The sequence below is a fragment of the Glycine max genome, chromosome 3 (assembly GCF_000004515.6).
Source record: "Glycine max cultivar Williams 82 chromosome 3, Glycine_max_v4.0, whole genome shotgun sequence".
Classification (NCBI taxonomy): domain Eukaryota; kingdom Viridiplantae; phylum Streptophyta; class Magnoliopsida; order Fabales; family Fabaceae; genus Glycine; species Glycine max.
Genome location: NC_016090.4, coordinates 37161802 through 37180106, shown reverse-complemented (window position 1 = coordinate 37180106; position 18305 = coordinate 37161802). Strand labels below are relative to the sequence as shown.

The following is an 18305-nucleotide window of genomic DNA, read 5'->3' as shown; positions in this document are numbered from 1 at the left end:
ACTTTGTTGTTAAAATGAGCCTTGCAATAGTCATTCATTAGTAATTTCTACTCTTTTTTTTCACTGTACATTGTTGGACAATGGCAAACTGAAATCACTATTTATTCTCAAATTTCCTAACTGATTTTAAACAGTTTTGATTGTTATTCTTTTAACAAATATTTCTTTTTTTTTTAATGCTCTTGATTAGCTATAAATCAAATAGCTTAACCTCCACTTTATTAGCAATTCTCTAACGGTCAATTTGTTAAATGTGTAGCTAATAATTATGATTTGTGAAGAGGAAAAGAAAAAGACGTTTTTGTGGTTTTGCTATTAAAAAGAGGACTGTCATAGTCTTGGACGGGCTTGCACAGGCAGAAAATAATTTTCAATTCTTTTCTTATTATCTACTTCTAAAATTCTGGGCAATTGTTCTGTGATTTCCATAGCCTAAGGCCACGAGTGCACGTGTTCATAGGCTCGTTGTGTTAACCTTGGGGAGCAGTCGACAAACTAGATTGCATCAAGGTCTAGCCGAATTTTGCTTTCAAGGCAGTGATTTTTCACGGCACAACAAACCTCCAATCTGTGTTATATGTTTCTGTTTTGTACTTATGACTTCTAGTTTTTTCCAACAAATTTGAAAGCAAAGCAAAATTTATTTTTTCCTTGCATCAAGTACTAAACAGAAATGGCTGGAAATCTATCAAAAATCATTCCGGATATGTCGAAAATAGAACCTCTAGACGACTCAAATTATAGGAGATGGTTTCAAAAACTGTTGATTTTGTTTGAAGCCTTAGAGGTTGATTATGTGCTATTTGAAGATCCTCCCGCTGATGTCAACGCTTCTGAATCATCTACTCTTGAAACTCCTGCTACCCCTGTCGTCACACCGCTTCCTGCAGAAACCAAGAAAGCTAACGAAGAAGCAAAGAAGAAATATGAAAAGGACAACAAAACTGCTAGAGGTCATCTGCTAACTCATATGGCAGATAATCTGTTTGATCTTTTCATTAATCAAAAGTCTGCGAAAACAATATGGGACACTCTGCTGAAACGTTACGGTGATGATGATGCTGGAAGAAAGAAATATGTGGTAGGAAATTGGCTGCGTTTCCAAATGATGGATGACAAACCAATCATGGAGCAGATTCATGAGTATGAGAATCTAGTTGGTGATATACTAAATGAAGGAATGAAGATGTGTGAGATATTGCAGGCTAATGTGCTTCTAGAAAAATTTCCACCTTCGTGGAGTGACTACCGCAACCAACTGAAACACAAGAAGAGGGACTTGTAACTTCAAGAATTAATAAATCATATGAAGACAGAGGAGGCCAACCGACTTAAAGATAAGCATGTTTTACATTCTGTAAATTCAGTTAATGCTAATGTTGTTGAGTTTGTTGATCAATACAGGTCAAAAGGAAAAGAAAAATGATTTCAGAAAAAAGGACAAAAGAAAACACACCCTAATATCAACAAAGGTGATAACAAGATTCAGAAAAGAAAGGGTGAGTGCTATGTTTGTGGCAAAACAGGTCATAAAGCCTATGAGTGCAAACTGAGGAAGGGACAACAATCTAACAACTCGAAACCTGCTGCACCACATGCTCCTCAAGCACATCTAGCAGAAAATGAAGAAGTGATAGCTGCTGTGGTAGTGGAAGCAAACATGGTTGACAACAAGGTGGACTGGATTCTAGATACCGGTGCTTCTAAACACCTATGCGCCAACAAAGAGCTTTTTCACCAGATTGAGGATGCTGATGACGGAAAATGTGTTTTCATGGGAAATTCAGCTACAACTAGAGTGCTTGGTAAAGGAAAGATTCTCCTTAAACTTACTTCTGGAAAAACATTATCTTTGAGTGATGTTTTGTATGTTCCCTCTCTGCGTAGGAACCTAATTTCTGGTAGTTGTCTAAATAGAGCTGGATTAAAATTGGTTTTTGAAGCTGACAAAGTAGTAATAACTGAAATGATGAACGCTATGTTATTAAGTTCTGGTATGTCTACCCAAATGTGGGGGAAGCCATTTTGTCCGCCTGTTATATACTAAATAGAGTTCCCCATAAACGACTAGATAAAACTCCCTATGAATTATGGAAAGGATTTGCGCCAAATTTAAATTTTTTAATAGTATGGGGATGTCTTGCTAAGGTAGCTCTACCAGATTTCAAGAGGACTAATGTAGGTACCAAAACTTTTGATTGTGTGTTTATTGGATATGCTCAAAATGGTGCTGCTTATAGGTTCTTGCGTTTGAATGATAATTCTATTTTGAAAGATGAGAATTTTTTGCTCTTAATGAATCCATAGCCTCTTTGGTGGTGCTTTTGAGACGCACTTGATGGATTCAACTTCGTGAGAGTGAAGGTGGGCCGCCTTCTATGAAAGAATTAGGCTTTCTTTCTAGAGCTCTCATTAGTATCCAAGGTGTGCGCATGGCCATTAAAAGCGCTGGTTTGTAATATCGCGAAAATCACAAATATTAGAGAAATACATGTGTTGTAAGGGTCTCATTTGAAAACTTGGTAATTCAAGAGTAATTCACTACCTAGACACAATTGTTGCCTTACTTCACTATGTATCAATTCAATCATTATGATATTGATACTTAAACGTTACTCTCTCTTTTGCCCAAAAATTGCTCTTTTTTTTTTTAACTCCAGCTTTACCATTGGTGGGGGATTGTTGGACAATGGCAAACTGAAGCCACTATTTATTCCCAAATTTCCTAACTGATTTTAAACAGTTTTGATTGTTATTCTTTTAACAAATATTTCCTTTTTTTTAATGCTCTTGATTAGCTATAAATCAAATAGCTTAACCTCCACTTTATTAGCAATTCTCTAACGGTCAATTTGTTAAATGTGTAGCTAATAATTATGATTTGTGGACAGGAAAAGAAAAAGACGTTTTTGTGGTTTTGCTATTAAAAAGAGGACTGTCATAGTCTTGGACGGGCTTGCACAGGCAGAAAATAATTTTCAATTCTTTTCTTATTATCTACTTCTAAAATTCTGGGCAATTGTTCTGTGATTTCCATAGCCTAAGGCCACGAGTGCACGTGTTCATAGGCTCGTTGTGTTAACCTTGGAGAGCAGTCGGCAAACTAGATTGCATCAAGGTCTAGCCGAATTTTGCTTTCAAGGCAGTGATTTTTCACGGCACAACAAACCTCCAATCTGTGTTATATGTTTCTGTTTTGTACTTATGACTTCTAGTTTTTTCCAACATACATAATAAATTTCTATCTGGAGTCATTTCGTTGCACTTGGTGCTAACTAGGGTTTGGTAAACTTTAGAAACATGATTACCAATAAACTGCACTTTTGTTTCTTGGCAAAAGCTTATGATAGTCAACTCTGATTTGAATAGTTGCTTGACTTTTTTTGGTTGGAAAATGTTCCTAAATAAAATGCAAGATGCAAAATGATCCTCTGTTTAGATAATATGCGGGAAAAAAACGTTAAAAAAGAGGCCGAAGTCGTAAAACTAGATGACAAACAATATGATATAACAACGTAAGTCACCATTAATGACTGTAATTGACATCCGTCGAATTTTTAAGATCAACTAATTATCAAATACAACTAATGCAACGTCATAATTGTATTGTCCTTGACTGTTATTATTATCAATTTTAGATATATAAGTCTTATGCACTTTGCTATTTTACTCAGTGTAATTTTTTGCTTAATAAAAACTAAAAACAAATTGTAAAAACATGTATTATATAACCCAACATATGATTATTAGTGTTATGTTTGTGTCATTATTTTTTGTTTTATAATTTTAACAAAAAGATAATGTACAATTTTTTATTTTTTAATTCCTTTTTATTAAGTTTAATTATTTTAATATATTTTATGTATTGTATTATTTCATAATGAAGCACAATAAAATAAAATATTGAACTTATTTTATCTATTTTCAATTTACAACTTCTTAAAATTTCAAAACCAAAATAAATTGAAAATGACAGCTCAAAACATAAACTAAGTTTGGTTTTTAATAATTTCAAAACTGAAAAAAAAAAATCATCCCAAACATCCCAATTGGGACCTAAAACAACTCAACAACAAAACTAACATCGAAAGTACTGTCAGTACTGCTAAAGTAGCAATGCACAACAATAATAATAACCCTGGCTAATGTGCCTCACTAAGAAAGTTCATACTCCTGATTTACGCAATTCAGAAGCTCCATGTGCAAAGTGACATCTATCTCCAAACGTGCAAGACCCTTTTGCAAAATTCTCACACAGCTTCGTCTTAAAATTGCTTCCATGAGAGGCAGGTGCACCAGGAACACCCGGGGTTGTTTTAGGTGGTGCAGACATTTGCAGGGTCAAAAGTAAATCCTTTACCATGTTACTTGCTTCCTTGATTTGCTCAAAACTTCCCTCAAGTTCAATGTTTCTAAGATTTGGGTCAGATTCATGCTCTCGAATTGAAAGTTTGGCTCCAGTTTGGCGGCAGATCTGTTTTGAGTTCACACCACCCTTCCCAATGATAGCTCCAGCCAGGGAAGCTTCTACGCTGATCTTCGCTGTGGAATTGGCACCAAAACTTGCGGCAGGACCCGGAGGCTCCATTCGACCAGCAAGACGACCTGCTCCAGGGGGTCCCATGGCATGATGATCATCAAATGATGGAGCAATGTGTTTGCCAAGTTCCCATTCACCATGAGCAAAATGGCATTTGTCACCAAATTTGCAACCTTCAGCAGTATTAAACTTGTTGCATATGCGGGTCTTAACGGCAGATGGTGCAGACCCATTAGGTACATGAGGCAGAGCTGCAACATTTCTTGATGGTGGAGGAGGTGCTGCAGGTGTTAAATTCATCATATGGGCAACTGCATTATAACCACCGGGAACATAGTGCAAGAAGTGGCAGCCCTCACCAAATGGGCAACCAGCAGTGCTACAAGACAAATATGCCACGATTAGATTACACAAAAGTATTATTAACGATTTCAATAAAAATACAAAGTCTCCGTTTTTTATTTACAAAGTGCAAGTGAACATAGAAATTCATTTCCAACTTCCTTAAGTATAAAAATGTATTACAGATATTATTCGCTTATTTAGCAAAATATAAAGCGAGTATAAAGTACAGCAAACAAGCAATCAGAGTGATCTACCACAAATCCATCCACCACTCATGACACTGAAATGCCAAGCTTACATAGAGTTTCAGAATGGTTCCTCCAAATTGAATTACATGAAAAACAAAAGTCGGAAACCAAGCTACTGAAAGGGAAACATACAGCAATAGCACTTAGCCAAATGGGAGAAAGCCAAAGGTCACACAGGGCAGAGCTCAAGCATGACCCACTTCAGAGCACCAACTAGGTAACAATATTAGCAAACTAACAAGTCTTGCAGACATTCTATCAAGACTTAATGTAAATGAGTACAGCTACTCAAGTTTGTACCCATCCAAAATATTAATTTCACATTACATTCACTCAATTTGACATAATTACAGTAGAACAGACCATCATGCAGGGTATCTCCATAAAGTAAAAAGGGAAGAAATATAACATGGAAATGAGACCTAGAAAGCCAACAAAGATCTAGAAAAGTACCCAATCACAAGAAGCCATCATTTATGATTATAAAGCTTCTCAAAAGTACCCGATCATTTCTTTTAAAGCTTCTCAGTAAACAAGCATTTATTTTTAAAAGAATCACAAGAAATCATCACTAGAGAGATCCAGAAAACTTCTCAAATGTATGCATAATGACAGTTCCCAATAAAAATTATAAAGCAGACAATTGAATCCTACTCTAAAATTATATGAAAAGGACAGGCAATCAAAAAACTCAAAAACATAAGTATACATCAGCAAATGATATTTATTATAGTACCAAAAGGTAACCAAAGCACCGGTGTTTCAATAAGTCACCATCTCTTAAGGAGCAAAGAACACAACTTTATGAACAAAATAACTATTATAGGAGATGGATTGGATAACAATTAAGAAACAATATATTGATCAAATACACAGATGTTGTTGAATATGTTGATATATTGATTCGTATTGGTCATGGGTTAAAAGACAAAAAAAAGCGGATGTTTTATTCAAGAAAATGCAAATTAAAAAACCACAGACATTTATATGTAGTTTTGAAATCATACCTGACCCAACCAATCAAAGTTCAATTCATATTAGTTTGTTAAAAGCTTACCAATTGAAAGGTGGGTTCATAAGCAGTAAAATTCATTAAAATAAGGAAAATTGAAGCTAAACATAATTATATGGGTAACTTTTTTTTTTTTGGTGAATAATTATATGGGTAACTAAACTAATTAAGCGGTAAGGTAAACAAGAAGTGGGGAACGATCAATTTATCATTGATAAAGTGATCTTGGTGCCAACTTTAGTCCATCAACTTGTTGTCTTTTTTGTACTCTGTTTACTCTGTTACAACTTGTTTAGACCAAAGAACAGTATGTACCTGTATAAAAGCTTTGAATACCCAGTTAATTTGCAAAATTGCACAATTTAGTTGATAGCAAATAAACAATTAATTCTTAAAGTAATTATAATGTAACACTATTAAGAATAGATATTTATTAGATAAAGAACAGATTAGAACCTGAAAAACTTGGTACATGGCTTCGATTTGCTTCCTACACCAGTTGATAAGGACTCCATTTCTGTTGCAAAACATTATTACTTATTCTCAGTTAACATTCTCTTGCTAATTAATCCAGTACATTTTATTCCAAAGCTGTTAATAACTTTAAAACACAATTACTTTTGAGTGACAAAATTTTAGAAATTTTCACACGTTGAGTTCATTATCTAACATAATAAACTTTGAAAAACGGGGTAATCACCGTGATTTGGTTTTGCACTGCCCCAACTACTGAAAAAACAGACCAATCTGAAATCTGAAACAACTCAACGACAGTAGTAGCCATGTTCATAAACGTGAGAGAGAAAATTTGTCCTCATCAATGAGCACCATACCATAACATTGTTGAGTTAAATTTTTTAGTGAAATTACTTTTGAGTGAGAATTTTAGAAATTTTCATACGTTTTGAGTTCATTATGTAACATAATTAAGTTTGAAAGACGGGGTAATCATAGTGATTTGGTTTTCTACTTCCCCAACTACTGAAAAAACAGACCAAAGTGAAACAACTAAACGACAGAAATAGCTATGTTCATAAGCGCCAGAGAGAAAATTCCCTCCTCGATGAGCACCATACCATAACAGTGTTGAGTTAATTTTTTTTTAGTGAAATTATTAATAACAATTTAACAAATGAAGAATGACTTCGATTTACATTCACAAACACAAAAGAAGAGAAAAGAAAAAAAAACAAGCAGAAACCAAAACGTAATGAAATAGTGGAAACCGGAAGAGCGAGAATGCTAAAAATCAAACCTTGCTTGGATCTCTTGAATCCTCCATTTAAGCTGAAGCCGGTTTCGTGTCTTCCCCTCTTGCGGATATCCATAGATTGAGATCCGGAAGAAGGAACGAACTTCGAGTACAAGAGATTGCAGAGAAAACCCTAGCGCAAAAAGCTTACAAATGAAGAGAGTGAGAGGGAACGAAGGGAAAGTAGTGGAAGAAGATTGGTAGATAAAGAATGTGTGGAGAAACCCTAACCCTAACCCAAACAGCGGTGACCCTAATAAGGGGTTTTGGAGCAAGCAGCAAAGAGAGGGAAAGAATTGGCTCGATACTAGGTAACAAAAAGGAGTCAAATTGAAGATAAATGATTTTTTATTACTGTAACAATGTCATAATTAGCTATTGAGGATGTTATAAATTAGGTTTCAATTTGAGGATGTCATAATGTGTGCTTTTCATTTCGATTCAATGAGGTAAGATATATTAGCTAATCAATTTTGAATAAAATCAAATTTAACAAGCTTCCCTTAAAAAAATTAACAAGATATTATCAAATTGCTTTTGTATTAATCTAATCCAATATTATCTGATTCGTTTTGAATTAATCAAATCCAATGAGATCTAAGTTAAATTTGTTTAAATCTATTTGTTGAAATAAATGTTTAAAATAAACAATTTTTTTATAGTGTGTTTGTTTAAATTATTTTACTTAAAAGTAATTTTCTATTTATTTTATGAATTTTATGAAGTAAATCCTATTTGTTTATTAAAAAACACTTATTTTAAAATTATTTTAAAAAAATTAAACAAACTCATATGTAATCTAATTAGTTTTGAATCAAACAAATTTAACAAGGAAATATGTTTTCATGTGATACATTATTCTAAAATTAGGGATGTTTATATAATAAGGTTCGTCGTGTTTGTGTAATTTTTTTTTTGTATGTCTGATCTTACTCAGTTTGATCATAAACAGGTTGGATCAAATTGGATTAATAAATTTTCAATATTTAATAATTATTTTTGTTTTGAAAAAAAAATCAACTTTTTTATAATATTAATTTATTTTTGTCTAAAATTTTGCAAGTTTATAATGATTAAGTCCACTAAAAAAGAAATTAAATTGTGAAAATAAAATATTGTATTAACATGAGAAAATATAAAAAAAATAAGACAAATATAAAAATAATAAGTTAAAAAAAATCACGAGTAATTTAATTTAATAATTGAATAAATCATACGAGTTAAAAATTTACCTATCTTATATTTAATAATTAATTTATATGTAATAATAAATTTAATTATATGATATGAATTGTATTAAAAAAATAGCATTTATATTACTCTATATATGCATTAATATGTGATTGGGTCATAATTAAATTGTCTCAATAAGACTTAAAAATTTAAGATTTAATTTCTCTACTGTCTTTTTTATGATATTCATGTACTATTTTATTAAAATAATAATGCATAACAACAAAATAAAATAATAATGCATAACAACAAAATTGTGTTAATGTTTAATAATAATATTTAATGTTAAAATTCATGTATAGTTTTAAAGTACACCACAGAAATCAAATTCCAAAATCAAACCCAGTATAATTAAAACAGAGCGAAATTATTGACGCGAACCATTAACGCGGCTAAGCAAATCAGTGTTAAACATCAAATTTAATTATTGGCACCATTCCATGTCTTAAATTCAAATTATTAACTACCCACTCAAACTAGTCTCACCAGGGTCACAACTCACAACTATTAACCTCTGACCATCAAATCTTGCCAATTCTTTTTTTGGATAAGCCAAATCCGGCAAATTCTGCATCGCATTGTTTCAAAACCCCTGTTTTTTTTTTTTTTTCCAAATTGAAAACTCAATAATATATTTTGTTTTTTAAAAAATCAGACCTAAAACTATATATTATGCTTTATTAAATAGTAATTACCATAAAAGTCTTTATCTCTTTAACTTTTCTAAATTTTAAAATCAATAATAATCTTACTTTTTTAAAGAAATCTTATCTCAATATTATATTTCATCAAAATTTAGTTAGTATATAATCGTTTTTGATTTCCTAGTTTTTTTCAAATTATAAAATCAATACTAATTTTATATTTTTTAAGAATTTATATCTAAATATTATATATCATCAAATTTCAGTTATTATATAATAGATTTTTTTTATTTTATTAATATCTCATTGTTAAACTTTACCTTCTTGTAATTGAAAGAATTTTTGTTTTTTAAAAGTCTTATAAACAAATTTTATTGAATTGACTGAATATTGTTATAATTTTTAAATTATAAAAACATACAATAACAATTATTAGAGTCAAGAACTGTGAGAAGCAAAAATTATAACAAGATATACTTTTTAATGAGATAAAATTTAAATTTTTATTGATTACTTGTTAGTATACATACAAATAGAATTGTTGAAAAATGAGTATAAATTATTAATTATTTTTATGACATATAAGAAAAACTTGTCTTGATTTGATAGATTATTAATGAAATTAACGTATTGAAACATTAAATTAATTATAAATATTTTGTATAAAGATCAATGATATATAATTAATTAATTTTTAGATGAATTTTACCTTCTTTTTTGTTGGTAGTTGGCGTCTGTCACCAGGTCCGCCCCTGTCTGCACGGATTCCTTGACATTGCTTTCATGTTTTGATTAGTAGCATCTATTTCGAATTCTTAATGTTAGTAAATTCAAGGCAGCGCACAACGCACACCACATCAATTTCTGGACCCAATTTGCTACTGCAAAATATAACGATGTTAGTTAAATATCATTATGCGCTGGTGCCATTATCTGGTATTTGACAGTTTTCAAAACAGGAAACTGTATCGATGCAAATTTGACCTGAATCAAATATAATGAGCTTGTATATTCCTACGCATAGAATGAGCAAAACAAAAATTCTTAACAATATGCAAAATCACTGTACATAAGCTCTTTGATCACTACGAGTACGACAACACGGGAGTGTCTTCAACAAATGCATCACTTCCTGGTGACTAATTTCTGTTTACTACTATCTATGCTACTTGGAACCAAATCACTGAACTTTTGTTGTTCTGGGCTTCTTTTCTTTCTTTTTCTTTTTTTCACTAGATTCTGCAGATACTTCAGTCTGACTCTGTAATTGGCTATCCCTATGAGGCATCAGCTCCTCACCAACACCAACAGAGCAAACCATCAGCTGAGAATTTCATGAAAGAACAGGAATAGACAAGAAAGACATTAAATGACAAAAAAATAGCTTGCGGTTACACAATTAGTTCTTTTAGCAGAAGTTTCCAGACTAAATTAACACAATACAAAAATTAAATGACAAAGGAACTCATTTTTCTTGAATAATTTGCTTCCAGCAGTAGGAAATCATGGGCAAAAAAATTGAAGAATAAATGTACACTGAAACTCAGTAGAATTTTAGAAAAGCGGCTATTTTATAGTTCCATTACAATCTGAATGATCATGAAGGTGATAGTGCAAATCAGCAAATGTCTAAAAGATATAAAGCATAGGCAACTTCAAAGTGAGTGTTCAGACTTCAGAGCACCAAAGGATAAGGCTGTTCTGCATAATTCTTATCACAAAACAGTTACATTCCCCCAACCATTTGAGTGGAAAGATTCATAGTCCAACCATTAATATTCAATTAAAAGAAAAAGGGAAGCAGAAAAGGCTAATGTTCATAATTGTAACATACACAAACGAACAATGATACACTAAATTTACTTTAATAGCACAAACAATTCCATAAAAGAAATACCTTCCAATCATTGAAGTCAAATCTGAATACAAAGTGGCTAAAAGCAACATCCCTGGAAACTACTGAATTAGCAGCAGGAGCATTCCTTGGCGCTGGCATTAGAGCAAGTGCATGAAGAAAATATATCTAGGTAAAATCTAGGCTAAAAGTATAATAAATTGAGAGTTCATAACTAGTATAAGCATTTTCAAAGTAACTCACAAACTAGTAGCCATCCAGCCTCGTTCACTTTTATTTCAGCCCGCCCATCTCTGACTAAAAAGGATAAAGCAAATAAATTCTCCACCGTTTGTGCGAATGAGTTCCGATTCAAAATCAGATTTTCAAGCTTCACAAATTTATTAATCCTTAAGATGTTAAACATGGTTATCATATGTTTATCAGTCTCAGTTCTCTCTTCCCCCGAACCACCACCAAGCTGCAAAAATAAAGAAAAAAAATGAAACTAGCATATCATATTACATAAAAATCATTAAATTTACAATTCTGAATAACAAACACGTATGCTAGCATTAATAAATTCATGTTCTCGAGTTAGGCCTGAAGAGATTGCACCTTCATAATGTTCTCCCCACAAAGAAATGGGTGGTAAAAGTGTCAGAAACTTTAGAGATTAAAAAATTGGAAATTAAAAACCGACTGTACAGCAAATTTAAAGGTCAATCAAAATCATAACCGCTTATAAACTTGGTTTTCTTTTCTCTCCTCCTTGTTTTTCTATTCTGAGAAAAACTACAAACTCAATAAATAAGTTTTACCTCTTTAGGCCGGGCCAATTCAGTGGGTCTCACACGCTTGCGACGATTATAAACCTTCCTCTGTTTTATTTTAGCATCCATGGCGCCAATCCTGAACAAGCAAAATTGAGAATAAATATAAAAAAAAATATTACAATGGGATAACAAAGAATTCTCAATATATTACATTGTATAACACCCACAACCCGCTCTAAAAACACGTGACACTGCAACTCCAATATCCTTCCAAGCTACTGAGTTTCTGCTGAAATCTTCAGTGCTATTACTTGGTCCAGCTTGTCCTCCGAATTTTTTAAGAATGTGGGTAACAAAGTCTGAAGGAGTTAGTCCACCAATGGCAATATTTTTCACAGACATTACCAAAGATTGGGTGATGTCCAAAAGAGCCTTTGCATCGGCTACTTGTTCTCTTGGCTTTGTAACTGACATCAGACTAAACATTAAAATCAAAATTGGAAGCAAAAAATTTATATTTGTATCCTTTACATGTAGGAGTAACATACTATGACGAGACAGAAAAAAAAAACGGTGAGAACTACACCAAAATTTAAATATGAGAAACAAAGAAAGTCGTGTGAGCAACACCGGGAAAACATCGGGTATCATGTTTGCTTCTATCTGGCACAATAGTCATGGATAATTAGAGAGAATTCTGAAATTGAATGAAGAGGATAAATTGTACACAAAAGAATTTATACATAAACAAGCTAACCAACTTCTAACTATTTAACTAACAAGCTAATTATATCTCTAATAGCTGCCCACAAGCCGAAAGTGTTCACATCACTTGTAGCTTGGGATGAACAATACAAGGGCATATAAAAGAAATTGTATTCATTGAATTGAATGAAGTGTATGCAAACGAGTGTTTATACACTAACAAGCTAACCAACTTCTAACTAATTAACTAACAAACTCATTATATATCTAATAATTTGGGAGACAGTTAAATATTAAATCTTTCAACAACTTCTACTTATTAGGAAAATAACCTTATTTACATACAGTATATGTGATTCTATTTATCACTCAAAGTTAGTTAAATATAATTAGACAACCACAAAACTCTCTATTAATTACAGATTGATATTATGTCCATTTGTTCTTATTAACTACTAATGCGACAAAGTTATACTTATTTGCAATCATATTCATTTATCCTTAATAATTTATGAAACATATTTATAGATATAGATAACAGATAACCATGTGTCCAGGTGACATAACACCAGCCTCATGAATATTATTGCTATTGATAATACGTGTTTAGTTTAGGTTACTCTAAAACAATAATGGACTTTTATTCTCCTATTTTTAATTAAGATATTTTGTTTTTAATTTTTAAAAATTCCATAATTTTAATTTTTGTAGTTAATTTTGAATATTATTTTGTAAGCGTTAACGAATAATTGTTTGTTTATTATAAAAATAACAATGTTTTTTTTTAAATTATTTAATTACCAACTAGCTTAATTTATTAAAAAAATATAAAAAAATACACAAGTCAACAAGTTTGGAATTAACAAGAAGACTAAAATCCTAAATTTTTTAAAAGTGAGAGATAGAATATTTCAATTAAAAATAGGGGATTAAAATTATAAATTTTTAAAAAGTTAAGGATAAAATGTTTCAATTAAAATATAAGAAGATTGAAATAGCATATTAAAAAAAGAGAAACAAAAATTATATTTTAACCGGTAATAATATTTTTATTTTAATAAAGAGCTTTTTAAATCATTATTTCCTAGATAATTACACTAAATAAAAAAATAAATACCTAGCTGATGTAAGGTTTCCATTTCATTAAAGATCAAATTAAACTTGTGAGAGTCAGCCCTGGCAATTTCTTCCCTTTCATCTGCAAGAAACCATAACGAACACACATGTAAACATATTGAAAACGCGACTATTTCGTTTCTCAAAAAGAAAATCGATAACGACACAGCATTGACGGTCGTTTTGTGCGTTCTAAGTTCTATCAGGATTCAGGAGTAATTAATCAAACTCGTAGAAGGCAACGGAGAGTACGGAAAATCAAGAGCGCGTAAAATAAAATTACCGTGAATCATGTTCTTGACGGAGAGGTACCGTGAACGAATACCTCGCCGGCCTTTCGGCGTTTGGTGATCATCAGCGTCGTCGTCGTTAACGGCGTCGTTATCTTTATCGTCATCGTCGTTAATCAATTCGCGTTTCGGCACGATCATGATGCTGATGCTGCGAGGATCTTGCAACAGAGCGAGGGGAAAATATAACACGAAGGATTTGCGTTATGGAAAGTGGAATGCAAAGCGAATGTGTGAGTGTAAAACGTACAGAGAGAAGGAGCACGAGAAGAGGCAGAGACTCCAAGAGTCTTGGCACGTTTCCGTATGTGTGACTTTGAAACTTGAGAGTTTTAAATGCTGCTTTTATATACTCCTTAACAGGTCGTGTTTGAGGTGACTGGTGAGTCGTTTTTGGTTAAAATATCTTGGCTTCCATGGGAAGATTTAAAAGGGTGAAACTTTTACATTAAGTACTAAAATTTTAAAAAAATTGTTTTTAGTACTACTATATACTAATAGGAAATTCGTTTATTTTTTTTAATGGTTTGTTGATAGGAAAAAAAATAAGATGAATAAAAATAAGAAAAGTGAAGTATAAGAGAGGGAAAATAAGCTTAGTTTGAAATAAAAAAAATAAAAAATAGGTGAATAAAAATAACTAACTAGTCTCAAACTTTTTTTTTTTATTTCTTTTATCTCTCATTTCTCCTCTATCAAACACATTGACTTTTTTTTTTTTTAGGGGACACTTATTTTCTTCTTCTCCACCTCATTTCTTCTTCACCAAAGAAAAGAAAGGATTACTCATTTTGTAAATAAGGTGTCTTCCCTCTTCATTAAAATCTCTTTTTTTTTCTACTAAAAATTTTCACCATTTTTTTTTACCAAATAGTTTAGTATTCAAATAATGCTAACAACATAGTTTTATATATTTTGTTGATCAAAATTTATTAATAATTGTAAAATCATAAGAAAGACGTATTGAGTAGAAATTAAAATTCACGCAATTTCATAATTTTGATAAATTATAACTAATAATGAAGTGATAAATGCTAAACAGTGTCTTGAGAGGAATACAAATTTTTATGCATTTGAATACAATTTTTTCTCCTTTTATTTTCTTAGACAATGATTAATAAGCCGTTAATAAAAATTGTTCTTTTTTCTCTTCGCTGATAATTATTATTATAAATATAAAGATATGAATACAAATAATAATCAATATGTTTTAATCTTTTCAAATGACATTTAAATATATATATATATATATATATATATATATATATATATATATATATATATATATATATATATATTTTAAATGATACTAGTAGTAGTAGTTTACAAACAAAATAAATAGGACTATTATATATATAGAGAGGGACTATTCAAATTTTCTAGTAACAAGAGGCGTGAGCAAAATTTAATATTTTCCATCTTATTCAAAATGACCACTAATTACTGATTGATGCTAAATTTAACTCTCAGTCTCTCACCTTCTTCCTGTCTTGCTGTGTGCGGGACAAAGTTTAGGGTGAGAGAGGGCATGGAATGATTCTATATCGAGTTTGCTAGACAAAAGAAAATAGTAATCTTACACTTTCATAATGGAAAATTCATGTTGTTGTGCCAGATATATGTGAGGCATCAATTTTCTCGATGTCAAGTAAGGACATTTTTTAGAGGCTAGGAAAGACATTCCCATCCACCAAGATGTGGTTACAGTGCTCCAATCCCTCAATTCCCATGCAAATACGGATGCTCTGCATCTATGAATAAAGGCACATAGATAATAGTTACATACTTAGAACCATGATATATGCTGTATGCTAATTTGTCATAGCATAACATGCATATTTCTTGAATATCAATTAGTCACTTAATGTTTTAACTACCTAATTTCTCACCACTAGCATAACATAACATGCATATTTCTTAATTATCAATTAGTCCACTCAAATAAAAATTAAAAGATAGAACCCAATAATCTCAGCCTTACTTTTTTTTCAATGAAAAAATTAACTTTGCTAACCTAAAGCAAAAAACAATAAAGAAAAAAATATAGTATGTAACATACGGCTTTATTCATCATCAGATTCATCGAGAATGCTTTCAATTGCGCCATTGACACTTTCAGTTGTGTCAACAAGTGTCTTCTCTTACCCCTATCAAGCAATTGTACAATAAAATTATGTTTCTTTTACTTTCTAAAAGAGTGCAAAAAAAGTAATAAAAATACGATTTTATTGTATAATTAAACATTAACACAATTCCATGGTACAGTTATACAATAGAATCATGGTTTCCTTGTTTTTTTTTTTCCCACCCAAACTTAGTAAAATGAAACTACACTCCCATTGAATACTTTTTTTACACACCCTCTTCTTCTTCCAATCACCCAAGCCACCACCACACCTCACACTGCAGCCACCATCCCAATAACATCATCGCACTGCACCATACCAACAACATCATTGTGCACGACACCATCTCAACAATCAATAATAAAAAAAAAGAACAAAAATGAAAGAGAGGGGAAGGGGAGGGGTTTGACACAGGTCAATGCCGATCTTGATTGGCATGATGCAGATCTTGACTGCATGATTAGTGGGGTGGTTTAGCTCTCTCGACGAGGAGCTCAATTGGGGGTGCAGGGAAGGTGAAGGGAAAAAGGGAGGTGCATTGCTTGAACTGAGGGGTAAGGAAGTATTTTCTTACGTTTGTAGGGGCCATAAGCAAATGGGGTTGGGGCAAATAGCAATCCCTTGATTCATGTATAGGTTGGCCCACAAAACTTGCAACTTATGTGACCTTTGGTCAATGAGTTGATTTGTTTAAGCTCGTGATAAAATAGATAAGTTTGTGTTGGTCAACATTTAAAAGGACTTTTGTTTTTAATTGTATAAGCTAGTGATAAAACAAGTAGTTTGTTGCATATCTAAAATATTTTTCACAAATAAATATTCTTGATTTTTGAGCTAGCTTGTAAGTATTTGGACAGCTCTATAATATTTTTTCTTTTAAAATAGTTTTTTTTTTAATCTTTTATTTTATGATGGTAAATATGTTTGTCTATTAATTCAAAAATCAAATTCATTTAGCTCACGAGCTTTATGGAACAACTTGCATAAGTTCTCTACTAAGATAGTCAAGATTTAACTTGACTTAAACTTGCTAAGTCACAAGTGTAGGCCATGATTTCTAATGGGTGATAAAGTGAACCAACTTTTGAACTCGATTTTAATCTGTCTTAAGTGGAAATAAGACAAGTTCACTAGTATGAGAAGGTAAATTGAAAATGCAACTCATCTTAGTTAGAAGCGGGTTCACAGGTTAACTTGCCAAAAAATGTAAAATGGCGAGTTGAGTTGTCAAATCTCAACGAAAAATTTAAAAAGAGAAAATAGAAAAAAATATCAATTCATTTTTTCACCACATAACTTATTTTGTGTATACATATAAATATTTTTAATTATATAAAAGCGTAAATATATTTGGACATACCTTTAAATATTAGTGAGTTCAATGAGACAAATCAGCCCGTCCTATCTCACCTTCAACTTGTTAGGTTGGTGAGTTATACATGATGAGTTAGAGTGAGTTAGCCAGTTAAGTCACCTAATCCACCAAATTATAACTAATGATAAGTAGTTGAGAGAAATGTGAGAGACAAGAAAGAGGAATTTTTCAATGAGAGTTAAGTGACCGGACTTGTAAATCCAATAGGCAATGAAAATTTTACAATCAAATATAATTTTTTTATTTTCTCGATACACTTATTTTTACATGCATGATTTTTATTATGTTTATGAAATTTTCCTATGTTTATGACTTTTTTGGTTCAAACAACAATTGAATTTCACAATTTACCATGTTGCGACCGATGATGAATGTGAGGTTTTTGAGAGGCTAAGAAAAAGACATTCTCATCCACCAAAATGTTGTTAATGTGCTTCCATCCCTCTTGTTAATTTCCCATGCAAATACGGATGCTCTCTGCATATGTGAAACAAAGACAGAAAATATTCACATATAAATAAAAGGACCAACAATCATACATGCAACAATTTCTTTCCCCTCTCACCCTCCAATGAACCTGGAGGGCAAATATTTTCACCTGTTGAAAAAACATGAGCATCGTTAAAGACTTAAAGCATTAATTTTCCTATTTTTCTGATACTCAACGAGATTACTTAGGCATATATATATATATATATATATATATATATATATATATATATATATATATATATATGTCTTTGTCGTATGTATGCACCTTGTTAACATACATATCTCTGTTCATCAAAGTAGTAACTTCCATAACTCTC

The 18305-nt window shown here is 31.6% G+C and overlaps 3 protein-coding genes across 4 annotated transcripts; 1 reads left to right on the top strand and 2 right to left on the bottom strand.

Annotated features, from left to right (window-relative positions):
- The first annotated feature begins 673 nt into the window (after window positions 1-673).
- Window positions 674-2047, top strand: LOC121174576 (uncharacterized). The gene is made up of 2 exons (XM_041013948.1): window positions 674-1241; window positions 1527-2047. The coding sequence occupies exons 1-2, from the start codon at window positions 674-676 to the stop codon at window positions 2045-2047; spliced, it is 1089 nt and encodes a 362-aa protein (XP_040869882.1).
- Window positions 2048-3985: 1938 nt separating this feature from the next.
- LOC100778470 (zinc finger CCCH domain-containing protein 31) lies at window positions 3986-7756 on the bottom strand. The gene is made up of 3 exons (XM_003521164.5): window positions 7401-7756; window positions 6602-6662; window positions 3986-4919 (listed from the first exon to the last, which is right to left on the bottom strand). Exons 1-3 carry the CDS (start codon window positions 7471-7473, stop codon window positions 4166-4168), a joined length of 888 nt encoding a protein of 295 aa, XP_003521212.1. The 5' UTR covers window positions 7474-7756; the 3' UTR covers window positions 3986-4165.
- A 2571-nt stretch (window positions 7757-10327) lies between these two features.
- On the bottom strand, window positions 10328-14351 carry LOC100781485 (non-structural maintenance of chromosomes element 4 homolog A). 2 transcript variants are annotated; one of them, XM_003520487.5, is made up of 8 exons: window positions 14246-14351; window positions 13989-14156; window positions 13707-13787; window positions 12096-12351; window positions 11930-12020; window positions 11373-11589; window positions 11172-11263; window positions 10328-10598 (listed from the first exon to the last, which is right to left on the bottom strand). In XM_003520487.5, exons 2-8 carry the CDS (start codon window positions 14134-14136, stop codon window positions 10455-10457), a joined length of 1029 nt encoding a protein of 342 aa, XP_003520535.1. In that variant the 5' UTR covers window positions 14137-14156; window positions 14246-14351; the 3' UTR covers window positions 10328-10454. The 2 variants fall into 2 exon arrangements, with proteins under 2 accessions (XP_003520535.1, XP_040869988.1); XM_041014054.1 differs by having other exon boundaries at window positions 13989-14298.
- Window positions 14352-18305: the final 3954 nt, after the last annotated feature.

What these genes read in the sequence shown, in the direction of transcription:
- LOC121174576 (XM_041013948.1), top strand. Translation starts at nt 674, where the DNA reads ATGGCTGGAAATCTATCAAAAATCATTCCGGATATGTCGAAAATAGAA. An exon ending in AAAATTTCCACCTTCGTGGA is followed by an intron (nt 1,242 to 1,526) that starts GTGACTACCGCA and finishes GTGGCAAAACAG; the next exon opens with GTCATAAAGCCTATGAGTGC.
- LOC100778470 (XM_003521164.5), bottom strand. Translation starts at nt 7,473, where the DNA reads ATGGATATCCGCAAGAGGGGAAGACACGAAACCGGCTTCAGCTTAAAT. An exon ending in ATTCAAGAGATCCAAGCAAG is followed by an intron (nt 6,663 to 7,400) that starts GTTTGATTTTTA and finishes GTTTTGCAACAG; the next exon opens with AAATGGAGTCCTTATCAACT. An exon ending in CCATGTACCAAGTTTTTCAG is followed by an intron (nt 4,920 to 6,601) that starts GTTCTAATCTGT and finishes TTTGTCTTGTAG; the next exon opens with CACTGCTGGTTGCCCATTTG.
- LOC100781485 (XM_003520487.5), bottom strand. Translation starts at nt 14,136, where the DNA reads ATGATCGTGCCGAAACGCGAATTGATTAACGACGATGACGATAAAGAT. An exon ending in CGTCAAGAACATGATTCACG is followed by an intron (nt 13,788 to 13,988) that starts GTAATTTTATTT and finishes GGTTTCTTGCAG; the next exon opens with ATGAAAGGGAAGAAATTGCC. An exon ending in GGTTGTGGGTGTTATACAAT is followed by an intron (nt 12,021 to 12,095) that starts GTAATATATTGA and finishes TTGCTTGTTCAG; the next exon opens with GATTGGCGCCATGGATGCTA.